The sequence below is a fragment of the Buteo buteo genome, chromosome 29 (assembly GCF_964188355.1).
Source record: "Buteo buteo chromosome 29, bButBut1.hap1.1, whole genome shotgun sequence".
In the NCBI taxonomy this organism is placed as follows: domain Eukaryota; kingdom Metazoa; phylum Chordata; class Aves; order Accipitriformes; family Accipitridae; genus Buteo; species Buteo buteo.
In genome coordinates this window covers 3517662-3536082 of record NC_134199.1, presented here as the reverse complement: position 1 = coordinate 3536082, position 18421 = coordinate 3517662, and the positions used below count along the sequence as shown (strand labels likewise).

The following is an 18421-nucleotide window of genomic DNA, read 5'->3' as shown; positions in this document are numbered from 1 at the left end:
TCCTGGGAAGGAGATGAAAAGCCAAGCACATGAAGCTTTTGCCAGTACAAGACAAGACATCTCTAGCCTTAAAAGCTGCCCGCCCCAGCCTGGGCAGGGCAGTGCTGAAGTGGAATCCTCACACCAGATCAGTCCTGTACACTAGTCAGCTAAAGACATTATATTACAATGCTTGCATTATTGGTGTGGAAAGTCTTTGACAGTCCCGCAGGATTCCTGTTTATTTTCTTACTTCCACCCTGCAGCCAACTCACCACCAACAGCAAGGGAACAGTTTGAAGAAGAACAGGGCGCATGCCTCTCCACTTGCCACCATTTAGAGCCACGCGCCGCTCTTCCCATCACATGATGTACCAGGCTGCAGCTCCTGCTGCCACAGCCACGCAGGCTGCCAGGATCAGCTGCACTAGGGGCTGCTTTGCCAGGGCCATGGCAGCATGATAGGGGCAGCTGGGTCCTGCCTTGCCTGCCGGAACACAGAAAGCACCGTTAGTGCTGCAAGTCTTGTGCCATATGCGCGTGGCAGCTCTGTTGTTGCCCCCAACCTACCTAGTTTGTCTGTGTAGTAAGGGCATTTGCGTAGGTCTCCTTTTCCGTCGTGGACTGGAAGGCCTCCGTCCTGAGCTTCTTCTGTCAGCGACCTGCCAATCTTGTCCAGTTCATCAAATACCTGCAAGTGGTCACAGTGAGTAGATGAAGTGGGCAGAGCCAGGCAGCTTTCATCTGGACCTGTGGAATGATCTGGAGAACAGGCAAAAGCCACTTCTGCCTCCCTCCCCCCAAAGCCAGCATGTGCTACTCATTTCAGAACACCTTGCAGGCAGACCTGTGGCGACATCTGGCAAGTGCCACAGCTCCAAGGAGGCACAGCCCATTCCAAGAGCAACAAGTCAGACCCAGGAGTGAGACAGACGCAGGATCACCCTGCTGTTCACCTCCCAGCCTGCTGTGGGTGGGAGTATAAGGTAACACGCTCTCCACTCCCTGCTGCAGACCCTCCCTACGGATCAGTGCAGTGGCCAGGCAGCCCCTCCACTCTGCTGCCAGGTGTTTCCCCAAGGATCCTGACAAAGGAGACAATCACATCCCACCACGTTTCTGGCCAGCTTAAACCACAGTGACCTGCTACAGGCACAGATTAAAGCTTCTATCCAGTAGCTAAGGCTACGTTCATCCCCCTAGGGCAAGTGGCAGCTCAGTCAGATTTTATGAAAGGCAAATACTGTGGGACGGAACAAGAGGCTACAGACATATTTGGCCATTAGGCAATGTCAGACATGAGACGGGATGAATTGTAACCAGTGCACTGCAATATGCTCAGGTTTGAGATTGTCTTGGAGCGATAGCTCTGCTCCCCCAACTGCTTCAGAGCCACACAGCCCACAGGAATCTTGTAGTGAAGTCATCTCAATTTTGCCCTAATCTAAGGCTCAGCTGTGGTGTTGGAGCACGGGAGGAATTCCTGCCCAACACCGGCCATGTCTCCTGAAGTTAGCGGAAGAGCCATTCAAACCAGAATCCCACCTGCACCAGATGGAGGGGCTCAGGTGGTCTCAGACCCAAACCACGTTGCCTGGATGAGCAGTTTGACTGAATTAACCCGGGCCTAAGAGTTGGTCCAGACCTGAAAGCAGCAGCACCTACACATACAGGGGCTCAAGGGAGTTAGTACCTGCATGTTGAGTCTGAAGGCTCGGTTGGCCTCTTCCACAATCCTTTCCCTGGTGTTCCTGTCCAAGTCTAGAGCATTCATCCTCGCTCTGTAGAGCTGCTTGAACTGCTGCGCATTGGAAACGTTGTCAAACATGTAGAATTGGATCCCTTCTTCAGTACTGGGCAGCTTCAGGGCCCTCTGGGCTACCTTCTTCAGCACTTGGCCACCCGAGAGGTCTCCCATGTAGCGTGTGTAAGCGTGAGCCACTAGCAGCTCTGGCTCGTGCTGTCCCACATGATGGATTCTGTCGACATAGTGCTGAGTTGCCTCTGAACACTGGATCTTCTCTTTCCAGTCTTCTCCATAGAAGTATTTCAGGTCTTTGACCAACGCTTCTCTCCGGTGAAGCTCTAGGGGGAAATACAGAGGAGCAAAGACTGGGTTGTCCTTGTTGCGATCTATTTCCTCTTCCAGAGCAGAGTATGTGAAGTAAAGTGCCACCGTGGCCAGCTACGGACAAAGCACAGCTAATGTGAGAAGCCATTCACTAGATCGGCACATCCCACCTTGTGACTACTCCCACCCTGCATGGAGTTGGGGCAAACAAGGAAGAAACACCCAGGCTTGACACAAAACCAGCCTGGAAAGCCCATACCAGGCATGTATCACTTGAAGGACCAGAGGTTCTTTTCTATCTACATTCATAACAGCAATGCCTACAGAGCATGAGCTAAGAATCAGTCTAATGTTGCCAACTGTGTGCTCTTGGCCTCCTATCACCTTGACAGCAAGGGACAGGGACAAACTTAATCCAAAAGGTACAACTAGCACCAACAGCCTTATGCTACAGGAGACTACTGTATATACGGAGACCTTCAGGATCAGACAGTGCTGCTCAGACCCAGAATACCATCTCTTCTGTACAGAAGAGAAAGCAATCCAACCTGAAGTCTATGGAAAACATCCTAGACTTCAGAGGATGGAGTAAGTGCTGTAATCTCACCAGGATTTCACTCCTGAACAGCTTAGGCCACCAGTATCTGTGCTGCAGCCACACCTGCCTTGAGCAGACAGCAGACGCATGGCCAGAAGCCCAGCACTCCCACCTAATCAAACTTGTGCTGGGGCAGCATGTTCCTCACCCCGCTGGGTCCCAGCTGTAGGACACACCAGGCAGAAGTCCTGGACAAGGGCCCTCCTCTAGTTATGACTATACCACTTAGAAACTGGACTCCTCCCCACCCCCTACACATAGGGCTGTGGGGCTCTGCCTCAGTCTGCATTAGTCACTGGCTATGTCAGAGAGCTTCTCTGCCATAGGAGCAGGGCAGCACTCACCTTGAAGACCTCCTTCTTGATCCGTCCTTTCAGAAAGTCTTTGACAAACTGAGTGTTCTCCGCACGGTCGTGGGATTCCTTAGTCCCCTCCTTCAGCAGCTCTGAAAGGTCAGTGGGACTGCAGGCAAACAGGGAGAGCTCCTTTCACTCCACTTCCACACGCAGTAATGAGTTTGTCCCTGCTGTGTTTGGAGGGATCCCCCCACTCCCTACCATCTCGGGCCGAGTTCGGAGAAGGTACAAGGTGGGATCCCTCAGGCCAGCCCCACAGGCTGGACCTGGCACCACCAGGAGGAAGCAGCAGGATGGCAGCAGCCAGAGGCTCCTTCCACAGATGTGGGTGCCCGTGTGCCAACCAGACTTGCCATTCTGGGAGGGTTGGGGCTTACCAGGGTCTCAGACCCAGGAGGCTAAAGCAATTGCCAAGGATCCTCTGATCCCTGCACCATTACTTTTGCTTCTCATCCATGTGAGCCCCAACAATACTACAAAAGGAGGCCCTGAGTACATGAAGATCAACTACCGGGGCAGGCTAAAGGGCACAGGAGCCTTGGTGGTGTCCTCCGTGGTTACTCTGGAGAAGGACAACGGCTCAGGTAAGAGCAGATGCATTCACAGGCAGGACCCTAGCTTTTCTGACTTGGGTATCAACTGCAGGAGAGGAGATGAGAGCCAATGGCAAAACAGGGCAAGAACACCCTTAAAAAGTTTATGTATCCTGAATCACACTGTTTTTGCAGGTTTCTACAAGTTGTCTTTCTAAAAAAAAAAAAAACCAAAACCCCCCAAAACCCCCAAAAAACCACAAACCACTGTGATTTTAGGTTATAGCCACTGCACCTACCTGGAGTTTGGTACAGTGTTATCAACATCTACACTCACTCAAAATTATGCCAAAGTGCACTGGCTTGCTACAGATAGCATGTTCATGTTAGCTGTAAAAAAAACAGACTTTGAACACTCCAGACCTACCAAGTGGCTGAACACCGTAGCCGACAGGCTAGACAAGGCCTGGACGTGCTGGGAGAGCCAGGAAGCATTGACAGGCTCAGTTTCATAAGAGGTTAAGTCAAAGAGAAGTCAACCAGCCTATCTAGGTATTCTGGGAAGCACCCTATTCACCCTTCCCATTTTCCAAGTCTCAAGCCTTGGCTTTTAAACTAACCTCCAAGAAAAGAACCAAAGATCCTTGCCTAGACCAGCGCGTATTCTGCAAAAGCAAGAGGGGCAGCTCACTGGAGCGCAGTTCACCTCTAGAGTCATCTTTCAAAACAAGAAGCTGCTGTCATATGAGACTGCCCAGAAGCCATGGAAAACTGGCTCATCTTGGCCAGGACGGTACAAATGCAACTGCCAAACGGTCAAAGTGTTTCTGAATGCTACTTTGATAGTAGAGGCTAAAAAAATAACTGCTTGTTGTCAGCCTTAGCCAGACAGCTCCTTCCCATCCCTTCCACCCTTCCAGTACAGTTTGATTAAACACATTTTACTGCACATATATTTAATTGTTCACCTTTTGGAGTCCCTCGCGCCTTTTCAGATGAGGAGAAAGATCACTCCTTTACCTGGAAGGTGTCCTGCCTTGCCCAAGACTGTGTCTGTGCTGTGTTGTGAGGCAGCACTCACCTGACATTGTCATCTTCTGTTTCCTCATAGTGCAAGATTTCCCCTTCTTCTCCTCCCTCTGAGCCCTCCATAGCTGATGGCATCACTGGTCAGTGCTGGAGATTAGGCAATCTGAAAGGCAAAATTAGAGAGGGGTTTTAGAGGGATGGGTATGAAATGCTGAGCAGTCTAGCAAGGAGCCTCTGAGCTGCTCCACCACGCAGGGCGGTGAGGAGCAGCCACAGGACATTTCCACTGCACACCAGGCACTTTCAAGGAAGCAGTCTTGCTTGTTCAGTTCAGCTACCTCAGATGAACCTCAACACTAGCACCCAGTTCACAAAATATTAACCTCAGGGAAGACCTACAATGCAGCAAGCAGCCTGCATTAGGTTTCCGACTTCAGGATGGCTCCTGGCTGAAGACGATCAGAGACCTCCATGTCAGCAATCTGCATTGAAATTGTGAGCAAGCTGCCTTCCACTGGTGCTACCAAATATCTCATCCAATGTTAGACTCTGAGCAGAGTAACTGGAAAGGGAAGCACCTCTCCTTCAGTCAGGAGAAGAACAAGCTACTTCGTTTCCACAGAGCTTCTCCTGGAAGAAAGCAGCAGCAAATTAGGGCAGCTGAGCTCTGAAGTCAGGCAGCTCACAGGGGAAACAAAACCCTTCCCTGCGACTGAGTATATGAAGAGGAACTTCCAAAGCAGGGGCAAATTTCACTGCTCTGCCTTTCCTGGGCTGTACTGCATGAAGAGTCAAAGCGGCTGCTCCCTGAACAGCGTGAGCTGCAGATAGCTCCTGCTACCACTCACACGCTCCTCTCTTGCCTAGCAGGGTTTACTTCAAACCCTGGAAGTAACTGTGTTCTTCCTCCTATTTTGCAAAAGGAAAAAAATCTCCTCGAGTGTAGCTGGATGCACAAGACTTACCCAGAAGCAGGAGCAAGACACCTGGCTTATTTTAGCTGAGTACCCCTGTCAAGCCAGAAATCCAGCCACCTCATTTATAAAATGGACCTGTAATCAGCTTTGCACAGAGCACCACCACCTTACAGGCAGCCTTGCCAGATGAGCAAGGAACTAAGCTGCTTGCTGGCTCTTCAGAAAGCACTCATGTCATGGTTTAACACCAGCCAGCAACTAAGCACTACGCAGCCGCTTGGTCACTCCTCCCTGCTCCCAGTTGGATGGGGGAGAGAATTGGAAAAAAAGTAAAACTTGTGGGTTGAGATAAAGACAGTTTAATAGGACAGAAAGGAAGAAAATAATAATGATGATGATAATAAGATAACAATAAAAATAATAAAAGAACTGGAATATACAAAACAAGTGATGCACAATGCAATCGCTCACCACTCTCTGACTGATGTCCAGTTAGTTCCCAATCAGTGATGCCCCTCCAGGCCAACTCCCCCCAGCTTATATACTGGTCATGACATCACATGGTATGGAATATCCCTTCAGCCAGTTTGGGTCAGCTGTCCTAGCTGTGCCCCCCCCCCAACCCCTTGTTCCCCTCCAGCCAGCCTTCTTGCTGGCTGGGCATGAGGAGCTGAAAAATCCTTGACTTGGTATAAACACTACTTAGCAACAGCTGAAAACATTGGTGTTATCAACATTCTTCTCATCCTAAATCCAAAACATAACACTATACCAGCTACTAGAAAGAAAATTAACTCTATCCCAACCGAAACCAGGACAACTCACTACAAGAGAGCTTTCCCACTTTAGTTCCATCCCCTTGGTGGGCTGCATCCACAGGCTTGCTGCTCAGCTCATGCCTGGGGGCTGGGAGAACAGCAGACAAGCAGCTGTGAGCTCGCCAAGCTCATTAGCACAGGGCCAGCACCAGCACATCAGTTGCTGACTCCCAGCTCACATGAAGCACACCAGTTGTAAATCAACTGCCCTCCGGTTCCTCACCCCTGAGTTTCTAAGCCCTGTTTTTCAGCCACTCTCTGGCACAGGACTCGTCCAGGAGCCAGGTCTGAGCACCCATCCCCGGGGTGCAGAACAGCAAGGCCCTCTGGCTCAGGCACAGCACTCAGTTTGGAGGACACATCACCAGGGCAAAGCTTTCCCCCCCGTGATCACACAGCCTTTGGGTTCACTGGGACAGAGCCTTTCCCGAGGGGAGGACTGACTAAAACACATTACTTTGTGATGCTAGCTAGCCCCGTGCAGTAGCAGAAGTCATGAGGGGTGGCAGCCCTACATCCCCATTACCCTGCCCCACAGGACAGGGTACAGCGCAGCCTCCCCACCCTGAGGATAGAGAAGTTTAGGGCAGGATAATGCAGCCAGGGCAGAAAAGCACACCAGCACAAGGGCTCAGAGATATCTGAGGAAACCACGTTCAGGTGCTGTATTGTCTGTTTGATCACTCACTAGACAGCAAGCACGCACACACCAGGTCAGCAAACAGGACCTACCTTCACTCACCACACAGTTTCGGCTTCAAACATTGGAAAATGCCTGCCATGAGGAAGGGAAACTAAAGCAAATAGACAAATTACCTGCCCAGGCTCAGCTGGGAGCCTGTCATGGGCACAGGGGGAAACAGCCTGCTTGCCTCACAGCACAGCCAGCCAGCCTCCTGCCAATACAGATGCACAAGTTCTCATGACACCCTGCCTTGCTGCTCAGCTTATTTCAGGCCAGGCACTTCAAGAAATGAAGATCCCAAAATTAAACTAGATGAACTGGTTCCGATTTATCTTATACCTCCAGAAAGCTAGAGTCCTAGAGATAGGGTGTGCTGCCTCTGCACACTGCCAGGCCTGCAACAGCCACCGGTACAAAGCACCAGGTGAGAGCAGAGCTTCAAAGAGCACCTCAGCACCACTCATCCCTTGGAAAAGGCCTGAAGGCTGACATTAAATCCAGCCCAAAGGAACACACCAGATCAAGCCTCAGAAACTAGTAGTTAACAGCAGCAATGGTTCAAGGCTCCCAATGGCAGACATGCATGGCAATGGCTCCTGAGATCATCATTGTACAAGGCACATCTGCTAACTTACTGGTTAGAGCCTCCAGACCCATGCCTCACAGCACACTCGTGTTTAGCAGCACTCACCAACACTGGAACTCTGCTCTCCATGCTACACAGGGGACATCTGATGGGGTCTCAGAAGCCTTTACCCAAGCCTGTTGTAGAAGCACAACTGATCAGAACAATGAATTGTTGTTCCAGTAGCACTGGCTGCTGCTGGAAGAAAGGGTTAGAACGCAAAAAGTCATTTAAGGAATTTGGCGCACTCTCAGACTTTTATCTCCCACAGCTTTTTTTCTAGGGGCTCAGTCTGACACATTCATCTCTATAGCAATACACCAGGCAGTGGCAACACGAGTCCCTTTAGCCCAAGGTGAGGACAGTACACATATGGGAAAACATGAAAGCTTAGATTTTTCCCAATACCTTCTCCAGTATAGGCACCTCCCTGATGAGCCATGAATTCAAGAGACAAATCAGCACAAATCAAATGTCTGTCCTTTTCACTATTAGGATATTGCATGAGAACTGGGAGGAAGGGAAGTCAAAATTATTGTATCTCTTAGCACACATCATTGCTTTTATTCAAAAACTGGCAACTGAAAGCCCACAGCATGGTCACTGGTCAAAGGCCTGGTTTCTCAGGGCGTTCTGCTCCTCTGAGAGAGGCAGTGTTGTACACACTGAGAGGGAGGTTCAGACAGCTGCCTATCTCCACTGCAGAGGCTAGAACACCATTTCATTTGCTACGAGGAGCTCTGCTCATGAAGACCCTGGCTGATGTTCAGGGTAAACACATACCTTCCTGGTGGCCTGACAGCAGACTGCTTGGGAGAAATCCAACAGCTACAAGAGTCTGGATAGCAGGGCTAGACAGTGGAGAGAAGGTTTGGTACAGAACACCTCAGCACTCCAAACATTTATTTCCCAATAATGGTGTTCAAACACTCCAAGAAAACATGCCTATCTCATCTAGCCAGCAATCAGTTTGCCCCTACACACATTTCCACACCAAGCTTCACACTCAAGATGCACAGCTGCTCTTCTCAGGGTCGGAAGACACTTAATCCCAATAAACCCATGCCTTTTGAAGGAAGTAGACACTGCTGCTGCAGGAAAGCAGAACTGGAAGTCCTGGCTTTACTTGGGCACCCTCAGAAGTTCAATAATTTACAAACACCCAGGCAGTACAGAGTTCCTGTTTGCTGTTCAACTAGCATGCAACTTCAAGGTATTTCCCCACACGTAGAGCTTACATCCTTGCTTTAGCAAGTGGCAGAGTGTGGCTGGACCTACCCAAGCATCACTGCAGCAGAGACAAACCCCAGAACCCCAGGCCTAGTGGCTTGAAGAATCATCACAGGGGTAACCTGGCAATCACATCAGGAGAGCTTCACATCTCCTCCTCCCTCTGGGGAGGTATTTGGCACCAGCTGCTGCTGGAAACGGAGCCTCACAGAATAAGTTACTACCTTACCTGCTGTCAGGTAGGTTTAAGACTTCACCTGGACACAGCCAAAATTTAGGCAATAATTCAAGTCTAAAACACTTCTAGCAGTGCCCATGCAAATGCTACTTCTGTCCCCCAGAGCTGCAGTCCAGCACCTCAACAAATTGGTCGAGAAGGGAAACTCCTAGTAAGTTCACAGGTCTCGTCCAGTTCTGCACTTTGGCAAGCAGCCCATGTCAGGCAGCGCATCAGGAAATCTATTTTCTCACACTGGTTAGGAGAACAGCGCGAGGGGCAGGCAAGTCAGTCAGTCAGGGTTAGACCTGGGGGGGGGGGGGAGGAAGAGTGCAGTGTGACAGTCACGCATGAAAATATCAAAGAGCCTTTGCTCTGGGGAAAGCCAGTGCTTGCCCTGCCTGTCCCAGCCCACAGCCAGCTGTGCCAGGGACACCCCAGGCAGGGCCCGTGACAGGCACTTACGGCTGATGTATGTAACACAGCACTGTGTACAAGTGCTAGGCACCACAAGGCTTGACCAAGACGTCTGTTTCAGCTGAAAATGGAAAAGTAGGGACAGCAAGCAGCCTCAGAGGCTTTTGCCCTCCAAGCTCGTCACTGAGCTCCAATGGGGTGAGAAGAGCCAAGTACCCCCCACGCCACCTGGAGAACCAGGTACAGGACTCCTGTCCAGAAGGACCGGGACATCCTTCCCCAGAAGCTGCGCATAGGAATCACTGCGGAACCCCGAGGCAACTGTCCTGGCATGCTTCCTCAGCTGCTGTGCAGACGCTCGCCCGTGGGAACAGAAGGAAGAGATTAGGGAGGCCTGACAATCGCCGGCCCGGCACGCAGCCAGAGCTCGGCTAGTCACGATCACAGGGCTAGCAGTCGGGCGCTGCGCACCCCGGGCGGCTTGAGGTGAGCCGAGCCGAGCCCCGTCCTTCCGCGGCCTGCGCCGCGCCGGTGGCCCAGCCAGCGGCCCGGGACCAGGCGGCCGGGAGGGCCGCGACAGCCCTCCCTGCGGCCGAGAGGGCAAGAGGCAGAGCAGGCCGGGGGCAGAGTCCCGGGGCCGGGCGCTGCTCCCAGGCCCGGCCGCCCCGGAGGACACGACCCTGACACGGATTTCACGACCGAGCGTTTCCCCCCACCACAGGGTACCGGGCCCACCTGCCCCCGGGAGCGGGGAGGCCGGGGCCGCTGCCTCCCGCGGCAGGAGCCTGCCCGCCTTCCCTCCCTCCGCCGGCGGAGGAGAAGCGGCGAGGGCTCGGGGCAGGCGGAGCAGAGCCCCGCGGGGGGGAAAAGTCCTACAGGGGGCAAGTCTGGAGGGCCTCAGCCCGGTACCGGCCCGGGCGGTGGGAGAGGGGGGCCCGTTACCTCCGGAGCAGGCCCAGGCCCAGGCCCAGGCCCCGTCCCGCACCGCCGCGTTACCATGGAGACGCGCCGCTCGCACTCACCCTCCGGCCGCTGCCCTCCACCCCGCGGCGCGAAACAAAGGCCCAGCCCTGCCGCCCCGGCTTTATTGCCCAGGAGTGACAGGGCGGCCAATCAGGAGCCACCGACCGCACGCGCCGGCGCCGCCGATTGGTGGAGGCGGCCGGGTTGTTACAGAGGGGCTCTAGCCCGCGCCCCCCCCCCCCCGTCGCCTCTCCGTCAGCGACCTCCAGCGTCGCGCGAGGCCCCGCCCCGCGGGCGGCCCGGCGCGTGCGGCCGCGCAGGCGCAGAGCGGCCCCAGACCGGTGGCGCGAGCTGTGGCGGTAAAGGGCGGACGGTGGAAAGGGTGGTTTTTAACGATGGTTTTATTTGGCGGTTTTGGAAATAATCAAGCCTCGCTAACACACAGTTCTGCTCCCACGGGGGCTCTCTGCCCAGGTGGGCACCAAGTACCACACACCCACGCAGCGATGAGCCTCGCTGGGACTGCCAGCCCCTGCCTGCGGCCTGCCCAGGGACACAGCCCGGCAGGGGGATTGGGGGGCTGAGGGGCACCAGGCTTTGGGCTTCTCTCTGCCACAGGCCCAGCCCACGGACTGAGGAAGGCGATTCGGAGCCTCTGAAGAAAGCAGTGGCAGGGAGGGAACGCAAGAGCTGTTACCTAGTCAGAGCGTTGCAGGCTCGAAGATGGTCCGTTTAGTTCACTCTCTAAATCATCCAAAACATGTGCACGGAGAAAAGGCAAGGTATTTACCTTCCTCTAAAATACACCATCATGTACCTTCCAGCCTTTTCAAACTACTTCCTTTCTCTCCCTCTCCCAAAAGCTATCCCTCCAAACACCATTTCCATCCCCTGCTGCATCACAGGCTCTTCCCCAAACCTTCAATTCAGCTCCTTCCACCAACTCTCCCCTTCTTCCATCTCTCTCGTTTAGGACTTGTTCTCCCAGAAAGAAATTGCTTTCACTGTCTGCAAGCAGGGCGGTCAATAGAGCGAAGGGAGAGAGACACCAGGCTTTGCTCCCCAGGGTATGAGACCTAACTGCTCCCCACACTCACACTCTCACCCCTCCTAGGGCTCCCCAACCCTGTGGATCTGCTGGTGCCGGAGGAGCGCAGAGCTCACGGTGAAGCCCTTCCCGCAGTCGGCACAGGCATAGGGACGCTCCCCGGTGTGGATGCGCCGGTGCTGGATGAGATGGGCACTCTGCCGAAAGCTGTCCCCACAGTCAGCGCAGGCGTAGGGCCTCTCTCCTGTGTGGACCCGGTGGTGCCGGAGCAAGGCTGATCTCCACAGGAAGCTCTTCCCGCACTCTGTGCACTCAAAGGGACGCTCCCCAGTGTGGAAGCGGCGGTGCTGGATGAGGTGGGAGCTCACAGTGAAGCTCTTTCCACACTCGGAGCACCCATAGGGGCGCTCACCCATGTGGAACCGTCGGTGTTGGATGAGGGCTGAACTCACGGTGAAGCTCTTCCCGCACTCGGAGCACTCGTATGGCTTCTCTCCAGTGTGGACCCGCTGGTGCTTCATGAGCTCGGAGCTCTGGCTGAAGCTCTTCCCGCACTCCGCGCACTCATAGGGTTTCTCTCCGGTGTGGACCCGCTGGTGTCGCGTCAGGGCTGAGCTCACGCTGAAGCTCTTCCCACAGTTGCTGCACTCATAGGGTTTCTCCCCAGTGTGCACTCTCTGGTGCTGGACGAGCTGTGAGTTCCCAGAGAAGCTCTTCCCACACTCGGCACACTTGTAGGGCTTCTCCCCAGTGTGAGTTACCTGGTGCCGGATCAGCTTCGAGCTCATGCTGAAGCTCTTTCCACACTCGGAGCACTCGTAGGGCCTCTCCCCTGTGTGGATTCTCTGGTGCTGGATGAGATGTGACCGCTGCCGGAAACTCTCCCCGCACTCGGCACAGGCGAAAGGTTTCTCTCCAGTGTGGATTCTTCGATGCTGGACGAGGTTGGAGCTCACCCGGAAGCTTTTCCCACAGTCCCCACATATCGTCAGTCTCCCCACAGAAGGATTTCTCTGCTGGATAATATCTGGCAGCCTCCTGAAACTTTTTCCACGCAGCATCACTCGGCTTTGCCTCTTCTCCAGAGGTCTCTGAACCCTTTCTGACCTGCGTGGGAGGACTAGGTCCTGTGCAGGACTCTGGGAACTGTTCTCCTTGGAGCGTCCTGAGAGTAAACCCTCAGGCTCCACTGGCCCAGGGATGCATTGGTGGGCATTCTCCTCCTTCTTGCTCACAATCCCATCTTCAGCTGCAATAAAATGAGAATCCAGAGAGAAGTCACAGGCAGGACAGGGAACTTTGCACAGGGGAAATTGAAAGAGGCCAAATTCTAAAAATTCAGCAGATTGACTTTAAGAACAGAAAGTTCTGATATTTCCTTCCAAACCACATAGCGGATTTTTCAGCGTTCACAGGAACAAACCCTGGAAATAGCCCTGCATGCTTTGCCAGAACCTGAATCTACTGCAATTATTGCCATATTAGAGGGAAAAGTTTAGTGCTCAAATGGGAAAGATGGCTGCTCTTCCAGGGTATTATACCTGAGCATGTTATTAAAAGTTGAACTGGGAGTCAGAGGAGGGCCATAAAGAACTGCCTTGTTCAGCAGAACATTACTTGGGTTGCAACAGATGCAGCCTCTGTGCTCTTGTGCTGCTAGTATAGCAGAGAGGGAGAAGATGCACAAAGGAGACACTGGCCCTAAGGCATGGGACATGGAGACCACCTGGAGCCTGGCTTATGCCAATCTTAGAGCAGAAGAAAGGTAAATTTATGCTTCCATTGGTGCAGAACAAATCCGTTGTGGAAGGTGGTTGGTGAGCTGAAGATCCTTCATGGCCGATTCCAGATTACGCACTGCAGAAATCTGATAAACGTAGATGACTAAGGTAGTGCAAGTCAGTGGAAGTAATGCTAGCTGAACAGTTATGAATGGCTCCTGGGACACAGGCAATGAACAAATCCCTGACCTCTTATTCACATAAAGTCTTACAGAAGCATAACTGATATGAATCTATGCTGCGCAGACTCAAGATCAGCTGAAAGTCTTTCCAAGGCAAGGGGCTTGCATAGATTTCTAGGGTATTGACACAGAGCAGTGACTCCTTCCAGCCCACTGCTCTAATGTGGTTTGATGAGCAGCATCCTAGCAGGTTCAAAAGCATGTACCCCCAACACCACTGTGGCTTTTGCCATCAGTGGCGAAATGTAGCTCTTTGCAGGCTTACTGAGGGCTTATACGCTAAATTGGCAAGACAGGACCTGTGTGGCATGTACCCTTATACTATTGGGGAAGGGTAAATGGATGTCAGAGGGATGCACATGGGATGTAGAAACGGCAACATGCATCTCTGAAGAGAGGCATCACATCCAGGTTAAAGACAGCTCAATCAGGGAAATAGATTTCTAGATGATCTCTTTGTATGGACTTCCAGGGGTGAAGGATAACTTGCTGTTGACTATACGTAGACCCAAAATATGGAACAGGCTGAGGACTAAAGCTGCAAACATGCAAACCTCCAGAGCTGCCTACTTAAAGATTCAATGGCTACCTCCTGGTTCTCTGAAAACTCCTGTGAAATTAACTGGTAACTTATCAGTTGTGTGGGACTGAGGTGCAAACCACAGGCACTTCCTGTGGTCTGGCAGAGTTGCGATAAGGAAGTGCATGCCTTGGAAGAGGAGAGTTGCTATGGAACCATAAGTATGCAATAAAGGAACGAGAGTCTAGAATTTCAACCTAGACTGATGCATGTACATGTTTAATCTTCCTCTTTCTAGTCAGTATAAGGAAACATCACAGTATGATTTCACAGTGAATTCCTGATATACCTTCTCTGGCAGTTTGGTGTGGTAGTGATGCCACTTCTTCCCGCATATAGTTTCCATTAAAATCATCCCTTGAGAGGAACAGAAACTGGAACTTTGCTATTCACCATGAAGGCACTTCCATTTGTCTGCAGCTACTCCATCCAGCCTGGAGGAAAAGAGAAAGATGATATCCAAAGACAGGATAAGAAGAGGACATTTCTGGCAGGCCAGCATGAAGCTCTTGACCTGTATGTCAGACTTACTGAGTAGACAATGGAGCTAGTGAAGTTGTTCAGTTGCTGTTGTGCCCAAAGAGATACCCTTCACCTATGCTAGCTTTGGTACTTACACAGAAATTTGGTTCTTTACACAGAACTTGAAAAGGCCTTCAAAGTACAGGAGAATCAAGTCTTCTACGGTGTTCTGTACTTTTGGGGGAAGGTCAGGAGTTTCAAGCTGTTTATTAAAATGATTACAGCCATGGCTCCAGCTTTCAGCTTCTACAACCATTTTTGTTACGTCTGAGCTACTAGGTACCTTCACTGGCATCCAAGAGAAGTTGTCTGTAAAGGGTCTGATCGAAATCACGATGACAGGAATTCACTGGAGGTATTTTAAGTGGAAGGAGAGTAAGTTCACAATGCTAAGGAATTAATACTGGAAGCATAAGGCTGAACTGGCAAAAATGCGTAAGCAAGAGAGACAGGAAGAATGTGGTTCTTCCTCAGCCCATGCCAGTCTGGGTTGATGGTAAGATTTCTGATATGCCCAAGACTGCCTGTGCTATAGCTACAAGGCAAGCTCCAGGTAAGCAGAGTAAGCGTACATGTTGAGAGAGAACCTAAATATCACCTTAAATGTACCCTTAGATCTGTCTTTCTCAAGAGAAGCCAGCAGCAGAAGGAGTTTTGGCTGATGCTCCGGCCTATCTCACAGCAGCAGGAGGACACAGCAATCGTCTCCGGCACTGAATTCAAGAGTTCCCAGAAGAGAAAGCCATGAGAACTATTAAAAATAACACATCACCACCATGAGGAAGCCTCAGGCTGCTGGATGATGGTAGACTGTGCTGGGGAGGTGTCAGTGTATGATTATCTTATCCCTCTCCCTGGCAGCCACTTCTAGCCAGTCCCCGAATCCCCAAGACAGGGCTTGGAGCTACACAGACCTTTGGTCTAACCCAGCAGGGCTGTTCACACAACCTCACAACACTGCCGGACTCCTGACTGTGGTACCTCACTGGTGGGGGACTGGAAGGTGGCTGATGCGATGCCACGGGTCGAGGGGAGATCTGGGGCCCAACATTCCAAGCAAACAAACAGAAATTGGAGCAAGAGAATTAATGGACAGATGGCCAAAGAGGGCAGACTGAGGAAGAGCTGGCACGGCCTTTGGAAAGAGATGTCTTTCTTCACAAACCACTTGGAGTTCTTCAGAGACATCACCAATATTAGCGAAAGGGAGATCTGAAGTCCTAAGGCACTCCCAAAAGACTTTTGTCCCTCACCAAAACTGATAAACTAAGCTGCCGTGGGATGAGTGACCCTCAGTAAGGTGGTAAGGGAGGGGAAGGGGAGGTGGAACCACTGCTGATGATTCTGTGTCATTCAGGGTTAAAGACACAAAGGCTAACTATAAAGATAAACTGTGGCAGAGCTTTTGATACTGACCAACCAGGTGACAGGGGAATGACAGGGGACATTCACTGCAGGTAAACATAAAGAACCGCAGAGGGGAACAGGGTCTATATGTTGCACTTATACCAGGATGGGCCTAGGATGTTTTTGGTATCATTCAGGAATAGCACCTTGGAGTTAGAGCAGACAGATGAAAACTGCAGCTTCTAGGCAGACAAAACAGCTAGTCACGTGTTAGGGACCTTTAGGAAAAAAAATAGAGAATAAAAAAGAATGTAATTCTGCTTTGCTGCTCAAACCCCACATCCTGACTGTGTGCAAGGGGGAGGACAGATCCCCTGTTTCAGAGAAACGGAAGATTTCCGTAGAGCTGAGGAAGATACAGAGGCATGATTTGAATGATCAAAGGCACAGAACAGCTTCTGTATAGGAGATGACTCAACTACCCATTCTGCTGGAAGAAGGTACAGCTGATAGGGGATATCACTGAGGACTGTAAAAACACAAGTGGCATGTGGGTTGGGTAGGGATCCATCCTGCACTGTCTGTTCTAAATTAAGAACTAGTGACATCCAGTGATCTGCTAGAAGGCAGCTTCAAAGCAAACCAAAGGAGGCAGTGGCTCACAAAACAGCTAAATAAGCTGTGGAGCTCCTTGCTGCAAGCTAAAATGTACACAACTTCGGAAGGCAAAAAAATACACAGAGAGCTGCAAGATATCAAGACATCACATGTCTAGTTCAGGACTTTCTGAAGTCACAGATTGCTTGGGCCTGGGAAAGCACACAGGGACACACCACCCCTTGTCTGCTCTTCTCTGCGCCTCCAGTACCGGCCATTGTCAGAGACAGCAGGCAAAACCGGCAGGACCCTGGTCCGACCCAGTACCGCCACTCTTGCGCATTCCGGTGGGATTCAGGGATCCTGGAGCCGTTTTTCTCACCGACAGGTTCGCAGAGGATTCCACCGGCCCCTTACCTGCACCGGTGCCACTCAGAACGGTCTTCCCCTTCCCTTCGTAGGCGTGGAGGTGGGAGAACCACAGCTCCTCCTTCCGATCCCTGTGGGAGATCATCTCCAGCTCCGCTCCTGGGGGTCCTGCTTCGGGAAAAGAAACGGGGAGGGTCAGACGACCTGGGCTTTGACTGACTGCTACGAGCAGAAGGGCTTCAGCACTTGGGAAACAGCAGCTCCCCGCTGAGCTGGGACCCCGGTTCCACCGGCCTCCCCAGCACCCCAACGGCCCCGCTGCCCGTGAGCGCCCGCACCGCCCCGGGGAAATTAACGCAGCCGCCGGGCTGGGGGGCGGCTCTCCCCGGGCTGGGGGGGAGCTCTCCCCGGGCTGGGGGGGGGGCTCTCCCCGGACCGAGGCCCCGTACCTGCGCCCGGCCCCGCCGCTGCGGCGGGGGGGGGCGTCACGTGACGGCGGCGGCAGCCAATGGCGGGCGGCGCCTTCGGCTGTGAAGGCGACCGAAAATGGCGGCACCGAAGGTCGGGATGGCGCCGGTCCCATCCCGCGGCCGAGCTTCCGCGGTCGTCCCGCCGGCCAAACCGGGCCTTTCTGGCAGGCGGGGCTCGGCCGAGGCCGGCCCTCCCCGCGCTCGGGCAGCCTCAGGGTTTCTCCCCCGCGGGTGGGTTACCTGCTGCCGGATCCGCTCCGCGCTCACGCCGAAGCTCTCCCCGTACGCGTAGGGCCTCTCCCGTGAGGGTTATCCGGTGCTGGATGAGACGCCATCGCTGCCCCAGGCTCTCCCCGCAGGCGAAGGGTTTCTCTCGGGATACCTGTGGGAGGCAAGGCTTCAGCTCTGCAGCTCTGGGCAGCCTCATCCCTGTCAGGCAGACAGCAAATGCCCACCTCGGGGGGCAACATGGACCCTTCGTCGCAGAAGCTCGGTGAAGAAGACAGGATAGCAGCCAGCGCTTTCTAAGAAAGAAGTATCTAGAGGACACCAAAGCAGACCTCTGGAAATTTGTACGTGGGCTCGGTGCCCTTCCAAGAAGTGAGGACATACCGGGGGCAGCTGTCGGGCTGCTGGAGCCTCCTAGGTCCCAAGAGCAGAGACAGGGCCTTCGGCGTTGGGAAAGGAGGAGCAGGCTTGCGCTGGGCTTAGGCATGAGCTTAAATCCTTAGCAGTCTCCTAAATCCTTAGTGAGAACTCATTCCTTGGTAATCTAAGCTTACAAGATGAGTGCCTGGGCAGTAGAGCAGCTGGAAAGGCAAGGAACCTGGGCAGAGCACTCTTGCAAACCCTGTTCTGGGGGACAGCAACTGAGTCACAGAGAGGTCTTTGCTGAAGGCTGCATCACCTCTCTCAGACACTTTGTGTCTCATTAAACAACAAGCAGCCTATATGCAATGCCTCTGAAGGAAATTTTATGCTGGAGTGATCTGAAAAGCTAACAAGCGTGTTTCAAAGGCACTTCCAGAACAGCTCCAGTCCCCTTCAAGAACTGCAGGAAGGATTGCGCTCGCATTTATCCCTTCAA

General features: G+C 52.7%; 2 protein-coding genes across 4 annotated transcripts; both read right to left on the bottom strand.

Annotated features, from left to right (window-relative positions):
- Positions 1 to 195: 195 nt before the first annotated feature.
- On the bottom strand, positions 196 to 10671 carry HMOX2 (heme oxygenase 2). Of its 3 annotated transcripts, XM_075059372.1 has the most exons (9): positions 10498 to 10555; positions 9524 to 9596; positions 8395 to 8462; positions 7678 to 7748; positions 4619 to 4729; positions 2993 to 3110; positions 1673 to 2164; positions 550 to 670; positions 196 to 466 (listed from the first exon to the last, which is right to left on the bottom strand). In XM_075059372.1, the coding sequence occupies exons 5-9, from the start codon at positions 4699 to 4701 to the stop codon at positions 342 to 344; spliced, it is 939 nt and encodes a 312-aa protein (XP_074915473.1). In that variant the 5' UTR covers positions 4702 to 4729; positions 7678 to 7748; positions 8395 to 8462; positions 9524 to 9596; positions 10498 to 10555; the 3' UTR covers positions 196 to 341. The 3 variants fall into 3 exon arrangements, with proteins under 3 accessions (XP_074915473.1, XP_074915474.1, XP_074915472.1); XM_075059373.1 differs by lacking the exons at positions 8395 to 8462; positions 9524 to 9596 and having other exon boundaries at positions 10498 to 10598; XM_075059371.1 differs by lacking the exons at positions 7678 to 7748; positions 8395 to 8462; positions 9524 to 9596 and having other exon boundaries at positions 10498 to 10671.
- A 148-nt stretch (positions 10672 to 10819) lies between these two features.
- On the bottom strand, positions 10820 to 17899 carry LOC142025666 (uncharacterized). Its single transcript, XM_075018273.1, has 3 exons — positions 17575 to 17899; positions 16913 to 17035; positions 10820 to 12735 (listed from the first exon to the last, which is right to left on the bottom strand). The coding sequence occupies exons 1-3, from the start codon at positions 17759 to 17761 to the stop codon at positions 11549 to 11551; spliced, it is 1497 nt and encodes a 498-aa protein (XP_074874374.1). The 5' UTR covers positions 17762 to 17899; the 3' UTR covers positions 10820 to 11548.
- Positions 17900 to 18421: the final 522 nt, after the last annotated feature.

What these genes read in the sequence shown, in the direction of transcription:
- HMOX2 (XM_075059371.1), bottom strand. Translation starts at nt 4,701, where the DNA reads ATGCCATCAGCTATGGAGGGCTCAGAGGGAGGAGAAGAAGGGGAAATC. An exon ending in ACAGAAGATGACAATGTCAG is followed by an intron (nt 3,111 to 4,618) that starts GTGAGTGCTGCC and finishes GTTTGCCTGCAG; the next exon opens with TCCCACTGACCTTTCAGAGC. An exon ending in TCAAGAAGGAGGTCTTCAAG is followed by an intron (nt 2,165 to 2,992) that starts GTGAGTGCTGCC and finishes CTTTGTCCGTAG; the next exon opens with CTGGCCACGGTGGCACTTTA.
- LOC142025666 (XM_075018273.1), bottom strand. Translation starts at nt 17,761, where the DNA reads ATGAGGCTGCCCAGAGCTGCAGAGCTGAAGCCTTGCCTCCCACAGGTA. An exon ending in CGGAGCGGATCCGGCAGCAG is followed by an intron (nt 17,036 to 17,574) that starts GTAACCCACCCG and finishes CTTTTCCCGAAG; the next exon opens with CAGGACCCCCAGGAGCGGAG. An exon ending in TCTGAGTGGCACCGGTGCAG is followed by an intron (nt 12,736 to 16,912) that starts GTAAGGGGCCGG and finishes ATTTTATTGCAG; the next exon opens with CTGAAGATGGGATTGTGAGC.